Here is a 19113-nt window from a genome sequence, read left to right on the forward strand (position 1 = left end):
AACCACTCGACCGCCGCCATCTCGTGTTCGTGATCGCAACGCACCGGTACGTATTCGACGCGAAAACTTCTCTTGCGATTTTCTCGAGAACACCTTACTACCAGGGGCGGCTTTTCAGGTGAAGTAGGTGAAGTGCCACTTCACCACTTATTTTTACCATAATGAATTACTTAAATTTATTTTTCTTATGACATTTGTTGGTTTTACGGGAAAAAAATGTTTTATTGTACGGCGTTTGGAGCACCTCATCACCTGATGAGAACCAAGGGAACTCACGAAAGCGCCGGCTGTCGGCCACAGTACGGCGCGTGAGACTGAGTGAAGACGAGAGATTCCGCAGCTGCCTCTACCTCTCAAGTGCTCCCTCCTAGCGCTTGGCATTGGCGGTTGCCATGACAACCGTGACGTCACCCGCGTACTTTCCACACAGCGGAATGTGCTAGAGTAGAACGCAGCCCGGAAGGCGGTTTCGTTGCGCAGAGAGAGAGAGAGAGAGAGAGAGACACAAGTATGAGGTGCGGTGATGCCAATTTGGCTACCCATAGCAGCTTGTATATGTAAACATTTTTTCATCCAGTTATATCTTTAATTCCAAAGCGATGACCTGTATTTTTTGTGGGCTTAAAAGTTTCCTAAAAGTCTAAATTAATTTTTAACATCAAACCCCGCGAAAGTGTTGAGGAAAATTTTCGAGATATTACGGAAGGTAAATGGACGGTACAGTTTTAATGCCGTAGGATATTCGCCGTTTTTATACATATCAAATATTGTTGTACGCAGAACATTTTTATTGAAATCATTGAGGACCGTCACTGGCTTCTTCCTCTAAGGCCCGGTTTCACAGTTCGAGTTTAAGCCGAAGCTATAGTAAGCCACGCACGCCGCTTAAACACTACGAGTTTCACAGTAGGGGGACCATGTGTAGCTTTACTAAGCTGAACATCTCCGAAGTTGGTAATGCTTGCGCATGCGCAATGATTCAATTCTCATCTTTGTTTACATCCGTAGCCTATGATTGATTGACTTGTAGGTTATACATCGTTTATCAGCCAAGATAATTTAGAAAAATGAACGGAAGATGTGATTCCAATAATAGTAACAAAAATAAAGTTTAAAAAAGGTCACTTGCCCGTCCTGCTGACACGTATTACCACTACAGTCCAAAATGGCCATATCTTCTGAACCATTCATGCAAATAATGTCCTGACAAGGTTATTGTAATCCTTATAAAATACTGGAGGAGGTCAAACAATTTATTTCGATGAGGAATTCGAGGATAATATCGAAATATTTATTTAATGTTAAGGAGTTATTTTTTACCGCTGGGTATAGCATAAAATCGCTTCTAGAGGGCAAACGGTTGGAAATAGGTACATACCATCGCGGACTTTTTTGTAGAGGTTTCTATGCTCTACAGTTGGTACGCTTACACTTGGGGTCTATCGTTGATGGTTCACGCAGCGTAAGCCAAGAAAGCAAGTGACCGACCGACATTTTTGTCTCTTTTACTGTATATCGGAACACGGAAACTGTATTATTTCACGAGCCTCGAAATATATTCAGAAATATAAGTTATTTAATGTTAATGTTGTTGGTTTTACGTCCCACTAACTATGAATTTGAGCACCTTCACCACAGGACTGAGACAGGATCGAACCTGCCAAGTTGGGCTATAAGAAGGCCAGCGCTCTATCATCTGAACTGAATCCTTAGCTTAAACCTCAGATTCATACAGCTTAAGCCAGTCACAGATAAGTTCGGCTTACCACTTGACTCCCCACTGTGAAACTCGTCCAGAGTTTAAGCTCCCGCTTAAGCCCGATCCAAGGCTTAAGCGTATACTGTGAAACCGGGCCTAAGGGTTCTTCTCTGGTGACCTGAACACCGCATTATTTTTATTTCCGAAGCTTGTTTTATCCTCTGTACTGTTCGCAGGCCGATACCACACGCGAGTGCTGTCTTCTTTTGAAGCGTGGCAACATGGCGTCCTCACCTTCTCCGCCTATGAACGCCTGCTGCTGCATGCTTACAAAATACAAATACACTTTAAATACTATTTCCCTCGCCTGTCGACGGAATACTTGTCTTTTTGCTCTTCCTGGATCTATCGTACACACGCAAATAGTTCCCCAAATTCGTTGATTATTATATTTACAAATAAAACTCGAAACATTCACTTGTGACCCGCACAAACAGCCACCTCTTACTGAAATGATTCTATTGGTTCAGCGGAAAACACGTCATACTACAAAGCGCGCGAATGTTACTGCGCAACCCTCTTCAAACCGCCTTCCGGACTGCGTTCTACTCTAGTGAAGTTGTCGGAAGAGCGGAATGTTTCGTCTTCCCTGCGTCATCCTGTGTGAAGTACGAGTACTTACGCATCGTGGTTCATTCGTAGTGTTGTGCTGTTTTATTTAAATATGTATCCTATTTATGACATAGTGTGCATTTTATTATAAACACCATTTTCACGTTGGAGAAACGAAGATCAGAATGAAGTTCTACGTTTTGATCGCCCTACTGAATCACTCCAAATTTGAGCTACAAAAGAAGTGAAACATTCCGGTAAATCTTACAATCTTAGTTTCAAACGATCGTGGTTTAAGGAATTTCCATGGTTGTGCTCCTCTCCAGCTCTACAGAAGTTGTTTTGTTGGGCCTGCTTGCAGTGGCGAAGCGTGAACCAAGTAAGGAGGTAGACAGAGATTTATTCAAGCTATTTTAATCATATTATATATGGAATTTTGTTTTCAACGAATGCAGATCTGTATTCAATATTATGTTAATGGTTCTGAAACTAAGACGAACCCTGTAACAACCTATAACTATGCGTGCATTCGTTTTATTTTTAAATATAGACTAAATAGGCAGCGGGAGTTGTCAAATAACAAAATACTTCTAGAATAAAAGAATAGCAATATATTTCATTGTTACGTAGATTTAATAAGAGAAATAAGAAATAAATAGATTTCCGTAGAAGTCACCTTAAACAATATTCTTGTAAATTAGTTCAATCTGCTTGTCCTTCATTTGAGCAAATATATCGATTACTCTCGTCTTGAAATCGGGCGTCTTGCTAAGATGCCACAGCAGTTCCTTCTCTATAGCTAGAGTTCCGAAGTTGGACAGGCTCTGGTTGGTCATCGACTTCTTTAAATAGGTTTTAATTCGTTTGAAGGTACTTTAGCGCGTTCACTATAACTATAACTATAATAATAATAATAATAATAATAATAATAATAATAATAATAATAGCGTGTGGCCTCTGGGGGGGGGGGGCTGGTGCAAGTCTTTCGATTTGACGCCGTATAGGCGTTCTGCGCGTCTGTGAGGATAAGGCCGTACCTACGATGAATTCTAATGCTCAAGATGGCACATACAACCAGCCCCATAGGTATTGGAATTAACCAATTAAGGTTTAAATCCCCGACCCGGCCAGGAATCGAACCCGGAACCTTCTGGACCAAAGACCAGCGCACTAACCATTTAGCCATGGAGCCGGACAGAGCGTTCCCTAGAAACTGGCGTAAACGGAATATACAGCATTAAGTTAAGCAGTTTTGTTGTTTCCGTATGCACACACTGGAGTTCATTTTTAAGAATGTAAGCCAATAGTTGTTGGTTATAATATCGTAAATAATATTGGCGGGCAAGAAAATGCATGTACTTGAAGTACTTTGAGTTTTCCTTAACCTACACCACTGCATATATTAGGTGTAAATTTGTTATACTTCGTATTTGAATATTATTTTATTTTAGACGTGTCTTACAATAAAGTAATTTCAAATTAATTACATTAAAACCATGTCTGAGATGGTGGCCATTAAGAGCACCGTTATAACTGAAATCCAAATACTAGCCAATGAGAGCAAGAAGAGACGCTGGTAAGTTGTCTACTGGGCGGAGAATTCTCGCTATAGGAAAGTCATAGTTCCACAGTCAGCACCTACAGATAGCGTTAGTGTTGCTCTATCTGAAAGCTTTGAAAATCAAAGGGAACATACACAGAATGGACAGTCTACTTTCGCCTACGTGCTTCGTGTAACTGACGCGAGCCCTAGCATTGCCGAAGTGAGATGAAAATAAGTAAAGTCACCATAACGTCACGAATGTGGAAATAATTAATGTTCTGAAAAGTAATTGAATTAACTAGAAAATATTTCGTTCACAAAATGTTAAGGGTGCACGCCCCTGCCTGCTTGCATTTTATCAATAAAAATAACGTTTGGAATAAAGAAGGATTTTCAGCCCTTTTGAACATAACACGTTCTTTACATAAGCGCTCAGACTCTGCAGAACATAAAATACGGCAGCTAGATTTCTAGACATTGGAAACAAACCAAAATACGATCTCTGATGTCCTGAAGGAAAATGCCAGACTGTATATTGTAATTGTACAGTTCAGTGAAAATGTACATTTAAATAGGCTTTTCCTTCAGTTGGTAATTGAGGCAGTGCTCTATTTAAGTAAGCAAGAACTAGCTTTTCGTGGTCATGACGAAACATTAAATTCAATAAATCGTGGTCACGTGATGGACCCTCCGCCAGTCACAGGTACTAGTACAAAACAACCAAAAACAACACGTAGTTTCTAAATCTTGTCCTCTGTGGTGTAGTGTGATTAGCTGCTACCCCGGAGGCCCGGGTTCGATTCCCGGCTCTGCCACGAAATTTGAAAAGTGGTACGAGGGCTGGAACGGGGTCCACTCAGCCTCAGGAGATCAACTGAGTAGAGGTGGGCTCGATTCCCACCTCAGCCATCCTGGAAGTGGTTTTCTGTGGTTTCCCACTTCTCCTCCAGGCAAATGCCGGGATGGTACCTAACTTAAGGCCACGGCCGCTTCCTTCCCTCTTCCTTGTCTATCCCTTCCAATCTTCCCATCCCCCACCACGGCCCCTGTTCAGCATAGCAGGTGAGGCCGCCTGGGCGAGGTACTGGTCATCCTCCCCAGTTGTATCCCCCGACCCAGAGTCTGAAGCTCCAGGACACTATCCTTGAGGCGGTAGAGGTGGAATCCCTCGCTGAGTCAGAGGGAAAAACCAACTCTGGAGGGTAAGGAGATTAAGAAAGAAAGAAAGAAAGAAGTTCCTAAATCTGTCGCTCGAAACCGAACGGGTAAATAGCTCTTCACCATACTTTACAGCCACGAGCCGCCACTGCTTACTACTTGCAAATTATGTTATCCTAATGGACTACTAAAACTGTACAAAGTTTGAAGATAATCCGTGATCCGAACGTCGTGGCCTTCTCTTGCGAGACGTGTCGTACTTGAGTCTACACTCCACTGTGCTCTGGTCCTCCGCGATTACTTGCAGCTGTAAGCGGAGGGATCGGTGGTGCACTCTACCGCTACAACCGGATTGCTCTTCACTCCTCATTCAAAGACGCACGTCCCGATTGGGGGAGCCTCCCTCTTTCTAAACGTTTTGGTTGTGCAGCACTCACGAAAAGGTCGCGCTGTGTTCTTTAAATTTAATTTCGTTTTTTTATGCAAATGTTCGTAGTTACTATCTGTGTTCTTGATTTCATGTTCTGACAGAAGGTACAGCGCACATCCAATTAATAAAAGAAGGCAGACATTCAGTGAATTCCACCATTTATACCAGGAAGAGAAGAAAAGCACATAGAAATTCCACGACTATTTAAGAATGTCAATGCAGACATTTGTGTCAGACTCCTTGGCTGAATGGCCAGCGTTGAGACTTTCGATTCAGAGGGTCCCTGGTTCCATTCCCGGCCAGGTCGGGGATTTTAATCGCGTGTGATTAATTCTGCCTCGCGGACTGGTTGTTTGACCCAACACTCTCCTCTGCATATTCAGAGAACACGCCACACTACCAAGAACCGCAGAAACACGCAATAGTGATTAAATCTCTCCACATAGGGTTGGCGTCATGGACATCCAGCCGTAAAACAGAGTCAAATCCACATGTGCGACACAGTTCGCATCTGCGACCTGACAGGTGTGGAGAAAAAGCGGTAGAATAAGAATGCAGGCATGAGGCATGTCAGTATTTGGTAAAAGGAATTGAAAGCAATATGAAACCACGGAGGTACAGCAACTATCATGTTAACCCTAATTGCGTTAGAAAAAAAATTGTCATTGCAATAACGTACGCAAAAGTAATGTAATATTATTGTCCATTTCAATAAATTAATCCGTACTTTATCGAAAGATTACATTTGTATAGTACAAAAATAATAATACTAGATAATTAAATACCGGGCGAGTTGGCCGTGCGCGTAGAGGCGCGCGGCTGTGAGCTTGTATCCGGGAGATAGTAGGTTCGAATCCCACTATCGGCAGCCCTGAAGATGGTTTTCCTTGGTTTCCCATTTTCACACCAGGCAAATGCTGGGGCTGTACCTTAATTAAGGCCACGGCCGCTTCCTTCCAACTCCTAGGCCTTTCCTATCCCATCGTCGCCATAAGACCTATCTGTGTCGGTGCGACGTAAAGCCCCTAGCAAAAAAAAAAAAAGATAATTAAATAATTACTAATTTACTAATAACTAATATTTGACCATCAATGAACAGGTGTAGGCGGCTTAGGCTTTGAGCCAACCAATCACAGAACAGCACTCAAAAAGCACATTGCTCCAAAATCAAACGGATTTGATTCTTGAGGGAGGAGCGGAAAGAAGAGGGATGAGTGAAGTGCCGGCATGAACGTCACTATTGAAATATATGGGTTTGTTTTGCAGGAGTAATTCACCCGGCATGTTCGTGCCCCTTACTGGTCAGCTGTACTTCGTGGACATGAATAGTCGCTGTTTTGCTCCCCAGCAGTTGAACAGTGCACATTACATTCAAATTTCCTCTAAATTTAAATGAATTCAGTGACTGGATTAACATTAAATTCCAAAGCAGCTGATGATATTCGTTAAGCACGGCTCAATGTGGCATAAAGCCCCAATGACAAACATTCATTCATTTATGTGTGTGAATAGTCTTCTAAAATATATTATACAGTAGGTAACGACATTCTAATTCTTCAGGTGCAAAAATTATTGTTCTTGGGGGAGATTTCATAAAGGTTTTGCCTATTTTGCCACATGCATATCGCCAAACAATGATTTAGTTAAAATTGTATTAAGTAGTCTCCTCTTTGATCCTTCTTCAAAACACGCCGCTTACTTAAAAAAAACATGCGCTCAAAACCACATAAAAATGGAATTCGTTGATTTTTTTTTTTGCAAGAAATATGTAAATGCTACTACCCCTCTGTAGTTTTGACGGATCAAATGTTATTGTAATGCAAGCCAGAAATTTAGTACATGATATCGTGATTGAAATTTATAGCAAAAGGTTCACTTCTGCGAGAGATGACATCACTTTATCTGAAGTTGCCATTATTCATTAATTTGGAAGTCTTTGGGCTTATACCCGGTAGATCAAAACCATACACTAGCATCAACAGATTAATACTGAAGATGAACGCTAGCTACTTCATTTCCCTGCATAACTTTCTAAATTCCTTCGAATTAATGGTTTGCCTCCACATATTCTTATTCTAAAAATCGGAGCCATAGTTACCTATGCTCCTTTAGAAATCGGAACGTTCCCCAACGGCTCTTAAACGCAACCAGATTACGGCCTAATTCTAAGAAGTATATACAAAAATTGTTTAGATTTGGGAATAATAAGTGGAGGTAAAGCTGGACAGAGAGCTCTAACCCCTCGAATTCTTAACAACATCCGATAAAACATCTTTCAAGAGTCATACATTTCCAATTCGCTTCGCATTTCGTATCACGATCAACAAACCTCAAGGGACATACCTCATCCAGTGTTCAGTCATGGCCGGTTAAAATGTTGCAATGTCAAGAGAGCGATATTTTAAAGTTGCAATAGTGCCAAAAGGTACAGTGGAACCTCGATATCTCGAATCACCTCGGGAGCTAAATTTTATTTCGAGTTATCAAAATTTCAAGATATAGAGAATACAGTTTTTGAGCGTAATTGAATCACATGTATCTACGGGTTTATACCGAATACACTCTTGTTAACTGTATTGAAAAATATACAAACAAACTCTCTTTTACGGCGTTACTTTAATTATAACACTTATTATAGTAACTTTATAGATGACAGGATACAGTACATTCAGTAGTATCGAGCTCGATAGCTGCAGTCGCTTAAGTGCGGCCAGTATCCAGTAATCGGGAGATAGTGGGTTCGAGCTCCATTGTCGGCAGCCCTGAAGATGGTTTTCCGTGGTTTCCCATTTTCACACAAGGCAAATGCCGGAGCTGTACCTTAATTAAGGCCACGGCCGCTTCCTTCCACTTCCTAGGCCTTTCCTATCCCATCGTCGCCTTAAAAAATATCTGTGTCGATGCGACGTAAAGCAAATAGCATTCAGTAGTGAAACAAGCAACATATCTCCGTTAACACTTTTGGAAAAAATCAGTTAGCCTCTTATGTTTGTTACTGTTAAACTTTCTTCCCTTCACGTTGAAACTTCTCGTCAATACCACGCAGCCGAGATTCGTAAATGGAGCTTGTCAACCGCGACTTCCGGGGTTGCCCTCGTACGTGACCGGTAATTAATTCACACCCGAGAAACGAGGCATAGCCGATTTTCCGATCACCAGAAGTTTGTTTTTCGGTTCCCGTCATATTAGCTCCCAGCATCACTGCAACCCTCTCTTTACTTCTTAACTGTTCCTCACAAACCACAAATGCCGTATTGCACAGTTAATGTTGCACAAAATTCGAGGTACATTTGCTTCAAGGGACGAAATGTTTGCTTCGAGAAATCGAGACATTCGTGTAACCGAATTTAGAGTAATAGAGAAATAAATACACGTGAAGAATAGGACAAACTGCCGGGAAATTTAAGTTACTTCGAGATACTGAAAATTCGAGTAATGGAGGTTCGAGATATCGAGGTTCGACTGTAATTGTACAAGGAATGCCCCGAGCAAGTGGCTGCGTGGTTTGGATCACGTAGCTATCAGCTTGCATTCGGATTAGTGGATTTGAACCCCATTATCGGCAGTTCTGAAGATGGTTCTCCATTTTCACACACCAGGCAATGCTGGGGTTGTATTTTAATTAAGGTTCCTGTATATGTGCGGGCCATAGAATACATCCACGGTATCCCTTCCCTCTCGTAAGAGGCGACTGAAAAGTGGGCCAGGGACTCTCAACTTGGGAGCGTGGGTTGGCAACTAGGGTTCTCCTAGCTGTCTGGCATTGTTTTCATTTGGTTGTGTCAGGCTCCTGCCTTTTCCCTTTACTGTTCGACCTCCTTTGATCAACTCTTGTTCTCTTCCGAATCCCGAGGGTATTAGGTTTGCGAGGCCTAGTGAGTCCTCTTCATTTTCACGCCCTTTCCTTTCTTTTGCCAATACCTTCACTTTTCAAAGGCTCGGACCTCTTCTATTTTCTCTCTGATTAGCGTTAATAGGGGATGATTTTCTTCTTTTACAATCCTTCTCACTGTCAGCATTCCTCCGTAACACCATTTTTTTTTTTTTTTTTTTGCTATTTGTTTTACGTCGCACCGACACAGATAGGTTTTATGGCGACGAAAGGATAGGAAAGGCGTAGGAGTGGAAAAGGAGCGGCCGTAGCCTTAATTAAGGTACAGCCCCAGCATTTACCTGGTGTGAAAAAGGGAAACTACGGAAAACCATTTTCAGGGCTGCCGACAGCGGGGTTTGAACCCACTATCTCCCGGATGCAAGCTCACAGCCGCGCGCCCGGTAACACCATATTTTGGACACATCTTTTCTTTCTTCTTTTGACCTCTTTACTATCCACTTACCTTGCACACAATACTATACTCGAGGCAACTTCATTCAGAAGTGACTTTATTGTATTTCTATGCTCATCAATATTTTTTCTTGCTTGAGTTGATGCACCTTTTATGTAATCCCTTCTCTTTCTATGCCGAGGCTACTGGCGTAGTCGGCGGTTAGTTGTGGCCTTCTATTCCCAAGATTTGCAAGTGTTTCAATGCAACAACTCTGTCCATTTGGCATGTAGAAGAATTCCAGTGGCATAAAACTCGGATATGCGTCTGTTTAGAGCATAGCATTTAGAAGGTACTGTTACGAGTGGCAGATCTAAGCTATTGTGTAGAGTAGGACCAAAATGATAAAGAAATAGACATAGGACATCATAAACAGAAAAATCTGATAAAAACTAATGCACATGTTCCTACCATCAGTTTTATACATTGTAAAAAAAAAAAAAAAAACTAGGTACTGTATTGTTACTCGACAAACATATGGCAGGAGTTCTAGAAGGTATCTCAGCTGTTACCAAAATGTACCAGTACCATACACTGCTACATTTCTTTTATAGGGAGAGATCAGGATTTTTTTTTGTTCTGTAAAAGAGATGTATTCTTTTGTCTTTACTAAAGCAATGAAGAGTACAATTCATAAGTTAAAAACAGAGATCTTAAAATATTATAAAATAAACATAATGTTACTTAATCCAGTAAATATGTGACAGATGTTGATACTAGACGCTCTGAATATCAAACAAAAACATTTACTTACTTAACCGTTAACACTATTCATGGTAATACACTGCGCTCCAGAGAACTCGTTACACATGTTCAACCCGTAATAGCAAACTACAATGGAGAAGGATGCTGTGAAGATAGAATTTGTGGACTAATTCTATGAACCTATTTACAGTTAACTTTATACTAGTAGGACTGACCATAACTATCTGCCATCTACAGGCAACTGCTGCTGCGCCTCCTTGAAGCATCTTGCTTATATCGTACGATGAGGAATACGGTATGTGGTTGTGTTATTCTTCTCGCATGCCCATGGTAGGGTTGGGCACGATGAGCACCAAGGAATAAATAGCCAGATAACACAACACATACACAGGCAGCAAGTTAACGAAAAATGAAAACAAAAATATAAAAATCAGTGGAAGCAAAATAAACCAGAGGTAATGGGGCAATAAATAAAACAAATATTTACCTATCATGTTCGCGCGGACCTGGTCGAAAATGACCGGAGACAAGTCCTAAACTGAACTTGAGCCTATTAAATCAAAAGGGTAAAATTTAAAAGGCTACTCCTACAATAATAACGCTGAGTAGATAACAAAGAATTTATTAAATAAACATTAGATCAAAATAATAAGTGGCCACATGAAAATCAGGAAGAAATAAAATAAGAAGGAAAACTGGCCCTGGTGGAAACAATGCATAGACCTAAAATAACCTAATTACTATCATCATAGCATCATGCCTACCCAATAATACAATCTGGCCATCAGGTTCAAACATTCATAAAATACAATTATTCAGAACATAAAAGAAATTGTTACCTTAGGAACAAAATAGAGTAATTCCATGACTCAGACCTCGCCCTAAGAAATAAATCATTTTATATCCGTATGAACAGGACGAGTACATACAGATTGCGACACACGGCCACTAAATGAGATGCCACACACAACAATGGTTTCCACCGAACTTTACAAAAAAGATGAAAGAATAAAATATGGCTGAACCAAAGATCAAAGAAAGGGAGGTATGCGCAAGCATGGCGTCCGGGATCAGGGATAAACAAGGCGTTGCTAAGGGAACATACACACATACATGCAAGTGCCCAAAAGAATGCAAAGATAAGAACAAACGACACAACAAGGCAATATGATATGCGTCCTACATATCTTGCATTCAAACACTAACACAATAGTTTAAAAGGGGTCCAAGGAGCAGGGAACATATAACAGATAACAATGGTCAAAAGGACCGCAAAATGTAGAAGCATGGTTCATAAATAACGTCTAACGCGGATATGCAAAGCCAAATCCACACGAGATCGGAGGCCCAATTCACATCATCAATTTGTCTCTCATATACAACTCAAATGCCACAGCAGTACAAAGCTTCCATGTACAGGCCCTTCCGATACACAACCACATAGTGGGGACATCGGAGAGCAATTTGGTACATGAGTAATAAATAACATAGAGACCTCCACAACATGAACCGTGGAATAAAGTCGACGTAACACACCTCCAAGGTGCAACAGACCTCATTCACGCAATACAGGCACTCAATGATAGTAAGACACAGATCAATGTACCAAGTTGTGATACAAAAAAAAAAAAAAAAAAAAAAAAAAAAAAAAAAAAAAAAAAAAAAAAAAAAAAAACATAGCTTGATATAAATAACGTTACATGGGCAACAACAGAAAGAACAAATATGGGCCATCAAAATAAATAAATAAATAAGTAAGTAAATAAATAAATAAATAAATAAATAAATAAATAAATAAATACCTACAGAGAACAAAGAAATAGTGGCCAACGACAATGCCACGTGGTGATAAAAACAAATACAAGAAAACTAGAAGTTACATTACCTTAATCAGGTCATTCATATATGTGCAATAAAGCATGTTGGAAACTTCTAAGACGAATAGCATTCATGTCTTAAAAAGATGAAACTAGCGCTTGTAAAAACAAGCATTGAGAAACATTGTGTCGCTCGCCATAACCCTTCAACAAGATAAAAGTTTAGAAGAGGCTAGATAGACAGACAAGATCTGGAACAAACATCGTAAAATCACAGGATGACAGAGGTGACATCTGTGATCTCCTTGGGCTAAGTTTGCGTGTAAAATAGAAGTCGAAATCGGCCATCATAACCATGTCAATGAGTACACATAAGTAAAAGAGGGCAAGCAGTTCACCGGAAAAGTGAACCAGATAAAGATAGAGATGGCCAGGATGTGGCACACTGCATATTTAGTGAATTGCTCTACGAGGGTTGAAAACCTGGTGGGTGGTCTCACTACCCGAGTTGACTGCCTGTGCCAGCCAAAAAATGGCATGAATGGCTGTCTTATGGCCGCATGCTGCATAGGGTTTTCTTCTACTGATATTCTATTGGCTAAAGGCAGGCTATAGCCATGCCAACCAAGACCTGGCACAGTTTATAGAACTCCAAGAACTGGAGAATTTCTGTTCAAGTAAGGTTGAAACCATTGAGTTTATTTTAGCATATAGATGCATTGGACAGGATATTTGAATTTTATATGCTCATTTGATGAAGTAGGTCGACGATGTTAAGTTAAAGCATAGGTCCACAGCACAGTGGTACTACCACTGAAGTTGCCGCTGACTATTGGTACTTTCTGTCTAGTTCAGATATATCTCTGTTGAGATACAGAGTGCACTCTCTCTTCTCTTTTGATATGGACTAGATGAAGTTTACTACTGTCACTCATTTGTTCCACAGAATTTAAAGCAAGAGAATTTTATATATCACATTTATAAATATTCAGCAATATATGGCTATTGCTCTCAGCAGTGAATCTTGTGATCATAAGCCACGTGTGTGAAAACTGAGGTATAAGAATATTTTAAACTTTTAAACAACCCATGTGGACTGCCTGGGATTTGAACTGTCTTATTAAGCTGTTTAATGTTCGGTGTTAATCTTTTCTTTCAGTTCATTGTAGGATACAACCAGCAGTTATATAATTAATCTAGAAAGATCACTTGTATGGCTAGTTTTTAAGTAAATTGTAAATGTAAAAATACTGTTTTTTATTTGTTGCAGGATGGAGATTTCATGAATGTGGAACGCAACACAGATTGGATCTGGGACTGGAGCAGTCGGCCTGACCAAGCACCTCCTAAGTATGGATACCTTTTACTCTATCTTGTGTTCTTAACACTTCACAAAGTTATTGATCTAATCAGTTCAAATGTTGACTCTCTTGTAGAGATACGATCGGATGAATAATGGGTTGAAAAAAGTTTCTTTGCATAGCAAGTTATATAAAATGTTCACCATTTGTCTATTTTCAATAATAATAATAATAATAATAATAATAATAATAATAATAATAATAGCATCAGCAGCACTGGTCCAAACCAATGGGAACAATATTAAAGGTACTATTAGTAGACTTAAACATTTAAAGTACCGTGTCCAATTTAAAATGTGACCAGGTTTACGAATCAAACTCGGGTTTATTGGGGCAGCTCTTAAAAAGTTTACTGGTTTAATATTAATAACTAAAGACTGGATTTTAAAAAGACACATTTTTATCAAGAAAGACAAAAAAGGGTGCTTCAAAAGAGTGCTACAGTTATTGAAAACACACTTCAGCACATGCATGTAAACACATGGCACATACAATCTTGCATGTATCTACTAGTTGTACTTCCTTTTAAAATAAAAATCACCATTACAACATATGGTAAGTGTTGTATTTGATCACATTCAACATTTCAATATGTTTGAGTCAGATTCTGCCTCTTTGAATGCAGAATCTCAGCATAAACAGAAAATGACTGCTTAACATCAACTAAAACCAATGGTGAAAATTAACAGTATCTAAATTGACACACTTTATTAGTTTTTTAATATCTGGATTCTTTGATAAACATTGCTGATTTTTCATGTAACCGCAACAAAATCTCTTAAATCTTGTGAAAATTCTCACGTAGAAAAACAGCACACAAAATTAATGTTCCCCATCTGGTTATAATGGGAAACTCGGGCAATGCCAAGTCTGTGATCCCTCTGTAACAGTGTATTCTGCTAGGAGCCTTCATCAGCATCTTCTTGAGTTTAAGTATAAAGTAATTTGATCTCTGGTATTTAGCTCTGACTGCTTTGCATATCCTATGTAAAGCATGAGCAACAGAGATTACCTAATGGGGACCTAGAGGTTTCAACTGCCCAAAATAATGCTGATACTTTGTATGGTGCCTGGTCAGTAAAAACTTGCCATATTTTCTTGTACGTATTTGAGAGAGCCAGAGCTTACAGAGCAGTCCTTAAAACTCTGCATGATGGTTGTAAAGCTATGTGCAATTCATACAACACAAACATTGGATTTGATGGAACTCCTAACAGGAGCATCACAAGGAAATCCAGGACAGCTCTCAAGACAGAATCAGATGCTCCATCCAATGTAAAGCAAACAGGATGCTCTCCTATTATCTCTTCAATATTTTCTACATTGGCTTCGTATATTGGATGCAAGTAATTCTTTTGCAGAGTGCTTTTATCTGGGACAGATTTTTCTGCATACTTTTCAAAAAAACTTCTTCATTGAGAGTATATTTACTTTATGATGGTAAATGCCACATTGTACAAAGGCAGCTGTAAGTTCGATGAAGAAAGCACTCCATTTCTTGCTCTTCTCTTCTGCCTTCTGTAAAGATGTCTGTATGAATGACTGTGTCAAAACTTTTCCGCAAAGTTCTTAATTTTTCTGATGCCTTGCATATTGAAGATGTTGGCCGTGCAATGAAGAGTGGATTATTAATTCTTAAGCCACTTTTGATGAAATCATCCTTGAAATTGCTTACTGCATTCCATAGGTGGCTGTTGCTTGGAGCCATCCTTGCTATTTTACGTAACACTCGCTATCACAGCCCAAAGTTTAAACTATTCATAAATTAGTTCTCATAAAGGTCTAAATCTAGTAAAGAAATATTTTTCTACAAATTATACAGTGCCTTTTTGTATGCTTCCTTCTGATCAATTCTAATTGATGCAACATGTGCTACAAGTCCCACAGGATGAGTCCAACTGCAGTCATTCTTTCATGAACTGTCTTTCTGCAGAGCCTGTAGTGTGGGTGACAAGTTCTTGTGCATGTGTGAAATCTTTCTATATCTCTTGCACACAAGCTTTCTACAAGTAATAATTCTTGTTGGCACAATTTGTCAATTTTTTTTTGCATCAGTTTCAAATATTTGCTGCCCTATAGAACAACAAAAAGACCTTTCCTCTTTGATTTCAGTAGACCTCTGACACCTGTAGAATATAGGGTATATGAAGATTAATTATATTTATCATAAGCCATTTTTACATGTCTCAAGAAACAGAAGTTTGCCAAAAAAAAAAGCTAAATTTTTGCAATGTTCTGTCAAAAAAGGACCTAAATAAGAAATATTAAAGAAAAGGGAATGTGGACTATAAAACAAAATTCTAAACTACTTAATTTGGTCTGTGGAAGACAGGCTTGACCACCGTAATTAATTATTAAATTTAAAAAATTTAATTGAATTAAATTTTTTATTGATATTAAAAAAAGGTAAATTACCTTTGAAATTCGGTCTCTGCTAATTACTATAATCTTATTCAATTCTCAATGGACTGTTTAGCCAAGGCAGTAAAGGTGTGAATGATTGATCCGGAAGGATGCGGGTCAGATTCCTCATCAGGAAGGCAAAAAGTTTTTTTTTTTTTTTGCTACTTGCTTTACGTCGCACCGACACAGATAGGTCTTTTGGCAACGAAGGGACAGGAAAGGCCTAGGAATGGGAAGGAAGCTGCCATGGACTTAATTAAGGTACAGCCCCAGCATTTGCCTGGTGTGAAAATGGGAAACCACGGAAAACCATCTTCAGGTCTGCCGACAGTGGGGTTCGAACCCACTATCTCCCGATTACTGGATACTGGTCGCACTTCAGCGACTGCAGCTATCGAGCTCGGTAGGCAAAAAGTTTAGAAACATTTCCACTTCTGGAGACGTACTTGTTTCTGAGGTTCACTCAGCCTACGGAGGAAATGATAACAATGTTAAACCCTATGCCACTTAGCATGAAGCGGAATTCATTACTTTCTGTGCTTTCATTGTCTGTAAGGAAATGGCTTTACCTCTTATTAAATTCTCAAAACAGTTGATAATTAAATTTCTCTTGGTCTGCAATGAAAATATTAATGCTGACAAAACTAGTTCCTCCGTTAAATGGGAATGATAGGTAGAAATAAAACTTTGGCTGGTGGTCGAGGTTTGTTATAGATACAAATTTCAGTGTTATGTTTAATTCTGAATGTTTAGTTTTGGACTGGATTGTGTCTGTGCTCATTTATTGCAGTTTCACAGATTTAAATCTCTTAGCATACAAACTACTGGTAGCATGCTGCTCACCCATGGCCCTCACATGAAATTGTAGGCCTGGGACCCAGAATCTAAAGTGGACCCCTTCTTTTCTATTTTCTTTCTTTAAGGAGGTAGTACGTCACCCTCCCATTTTTTATTGCACCTGTCTCCATGGCATGGGCCAATGATCTGTACGGTATGTGATTTCACTGTAAAATATATTATACATAACACCCTAGTAAATCAAAACTGCACTATAATTGTATATGTTTTTACTTAACTATGGGCAATAGTAAATCTATAAATGAGAAAAGAGTTTTTTGTTAAATTTTATTGTCACACAAAACTAAAATTTAAACTTAACATTGATTACAGTATTTACAAAAATTATTGGGATCTAACATTTTATCCATTAAACAGTGTGTATGGGCTGTTTAACATAAGTGTACCTCTTTTAGGATTATTTGATAAATGTAATAAGTCTACAATAAATAACTATTGTAGTAATGAAAATTCATTGTTGAAAACTAGTAATATAAATATTCTCCAACTGGAATTAAAAGCAACAGTTGTAATTGGAAGATTTGAAGGCCTATAAACATGACTCGCTTACGTGTACAAAATTTAACAGAACTTATTGAATTGTTTTGAATAAGACACTAAATTAAACACAACTAAACTATACAACCTTTCTGGCATTTTCCTGGCTGAAATGGTTAATTAATATCTGAAGTTGACAGGTTTTGCCAATTCGTTTTCTATGTATTTCTTCATTTAAGCCATCTGCTTTTGCGAAGTCTTAAGGATACTTATGAAACAAGATATTTGGTTTTCACTTTGAGTTAATCACTATCTAAATCCATGAAGGTCAAAACTGATGAAAAAGATCACATATTATTTCACAACTGGCAAATCTAGACTTCAAGTCTGCCATGACAAAATCCAAAACAAGAAAAATTACAGAAGACTTGAATTAATTTGTTGCTTCTGGTCAAAGTTAGACTTCAAGAGTGCTTTCATCTGCATTTGGTAGGCTATATTGTCGTATCGTACTAACTGAGAGGAGATGCCAACTGCTTCAGCAACTACTTTTGATTCTTACAAAATGATTTCCCATGAATCTCTTAAGTTCAGCATCTCATCAAGAAAATCATTAATGAGGTTTTTTTTTTCAACATTGGGAAATCTTTTTGGTCTGAATGTTGACATTCTTCTGGTGAACAGCAGACAGAACTTTGTGCCAAAATGATGACATCAAACGACCCTTGGAAGATACAGCACTTCTTAAGTCCCAAAACAGTGTTTGGTCCTAATGGAGTCAAAGTAGTAACAGTGTCTTCCAGAATCAGGTGTAGAACTTAAAGAATCAAAGGATAGTACTTTACTATTGGGCACACAGCTTGTGGTCTTTCACTTCATTGGGTCTCAGAAAGGATTTACAGAGATAATGGGGTGGTGTTCAACAATTCCCAGTTACCAGGGCTGCTAGAAAACAGTGCCGGGCTGAGTGGCTCAGACAGTTGAGGCGCTGGCCCTCTGACCCCAACTTGGCAGGTTCGATCCTGGCTCAGTCCGGTGGTTTTTGAAGGTGCTCAGAAACATCAGCCTCATGTCGGTAGATTTACTGGCACATAAGAGAACTCATTAGGGACTAAATTGTGGCACCTTGGCATCTTCGAAAAAAGTAGTTAGTGGGACGTGAAGCAAATATTATTATTATTATTATTATTATTATTATTATTAGAAAACAGAGTATAAACTTTCATTGTATGTCCAACCCTTATTCCATTTCTCTACGGGGTCGGGTATGAAGTGAGATGAATCCTCGTAGCGAGTTTCACGACTGGATGCTCTACTTGCCGTCAACCTCATCAGAGGAGTAAATGAGTTGAAATGAATGATGTGATATATGATGATAATGGGGGGGGGGGGGAATAGTGAAATCCAGTGCTGGCACATAGCCCACTCCTGTTGAATAGCACCAAGCAGTCTGCTCAAGGCTTTACGCACCCATCTGACAGATGAATCACTATCACCAGCGTTAAATGCCCTCACTCCACACAAGTACTGCTGAGAGGTTTGGAATTTTATCCAGTCTTTTGGCATGCGATCTAGTGATTAGAAATTGTATACTACCACCTCCGCTACCCTCCTGGCCAACATTCTGATGGTGAACGTTATTTTGACCAACAGGACTCGAACCAACTAACCATGATGTCAGACCATATAGACTTCACTCCTTAATCATCATGGTCACCAGGCAGG

The 19113-nt window shown here is 39.3% G+C and overlaps 1 protein-coding gene across 1 annotated transcript in view; it reads left to right on the forward strand.

Annotated features, from left to right (window-relative positions):
* Window positions 1–19113, forward strand: part of BNIP3 (BCL2 interacting protein 3) — a 361523-nt gene that overhangs the window by 330279 nt on the left and 12131 nt on the right. The window contains exon 4 of the mRNA XM_067137160.2: window positions 13560–13639. Within this exon, the coding sequence (XP_066993261.1) occupies window positions 13560–13639 (80 nt within the window). The remainder of the gene's footprint in view (window positions 1–13559; window positions 13640–19113) is intronic.

The sequence above is a fragment of the Anabrus simplex genome, chromosome 1 (genome assembly GCF_040414725.1).
Source record: "Anabrus simplex isolate iqAnaSimp1 chromosome 1, ASM4041472v1, whole genome shotgun sequence".
Lineage (NCBI taxonomy): Eukaryota > Metazoa > Arthropoda > Insecta > Orthoptera > Tettigoniidae > Anabrus > Anabrus simplex.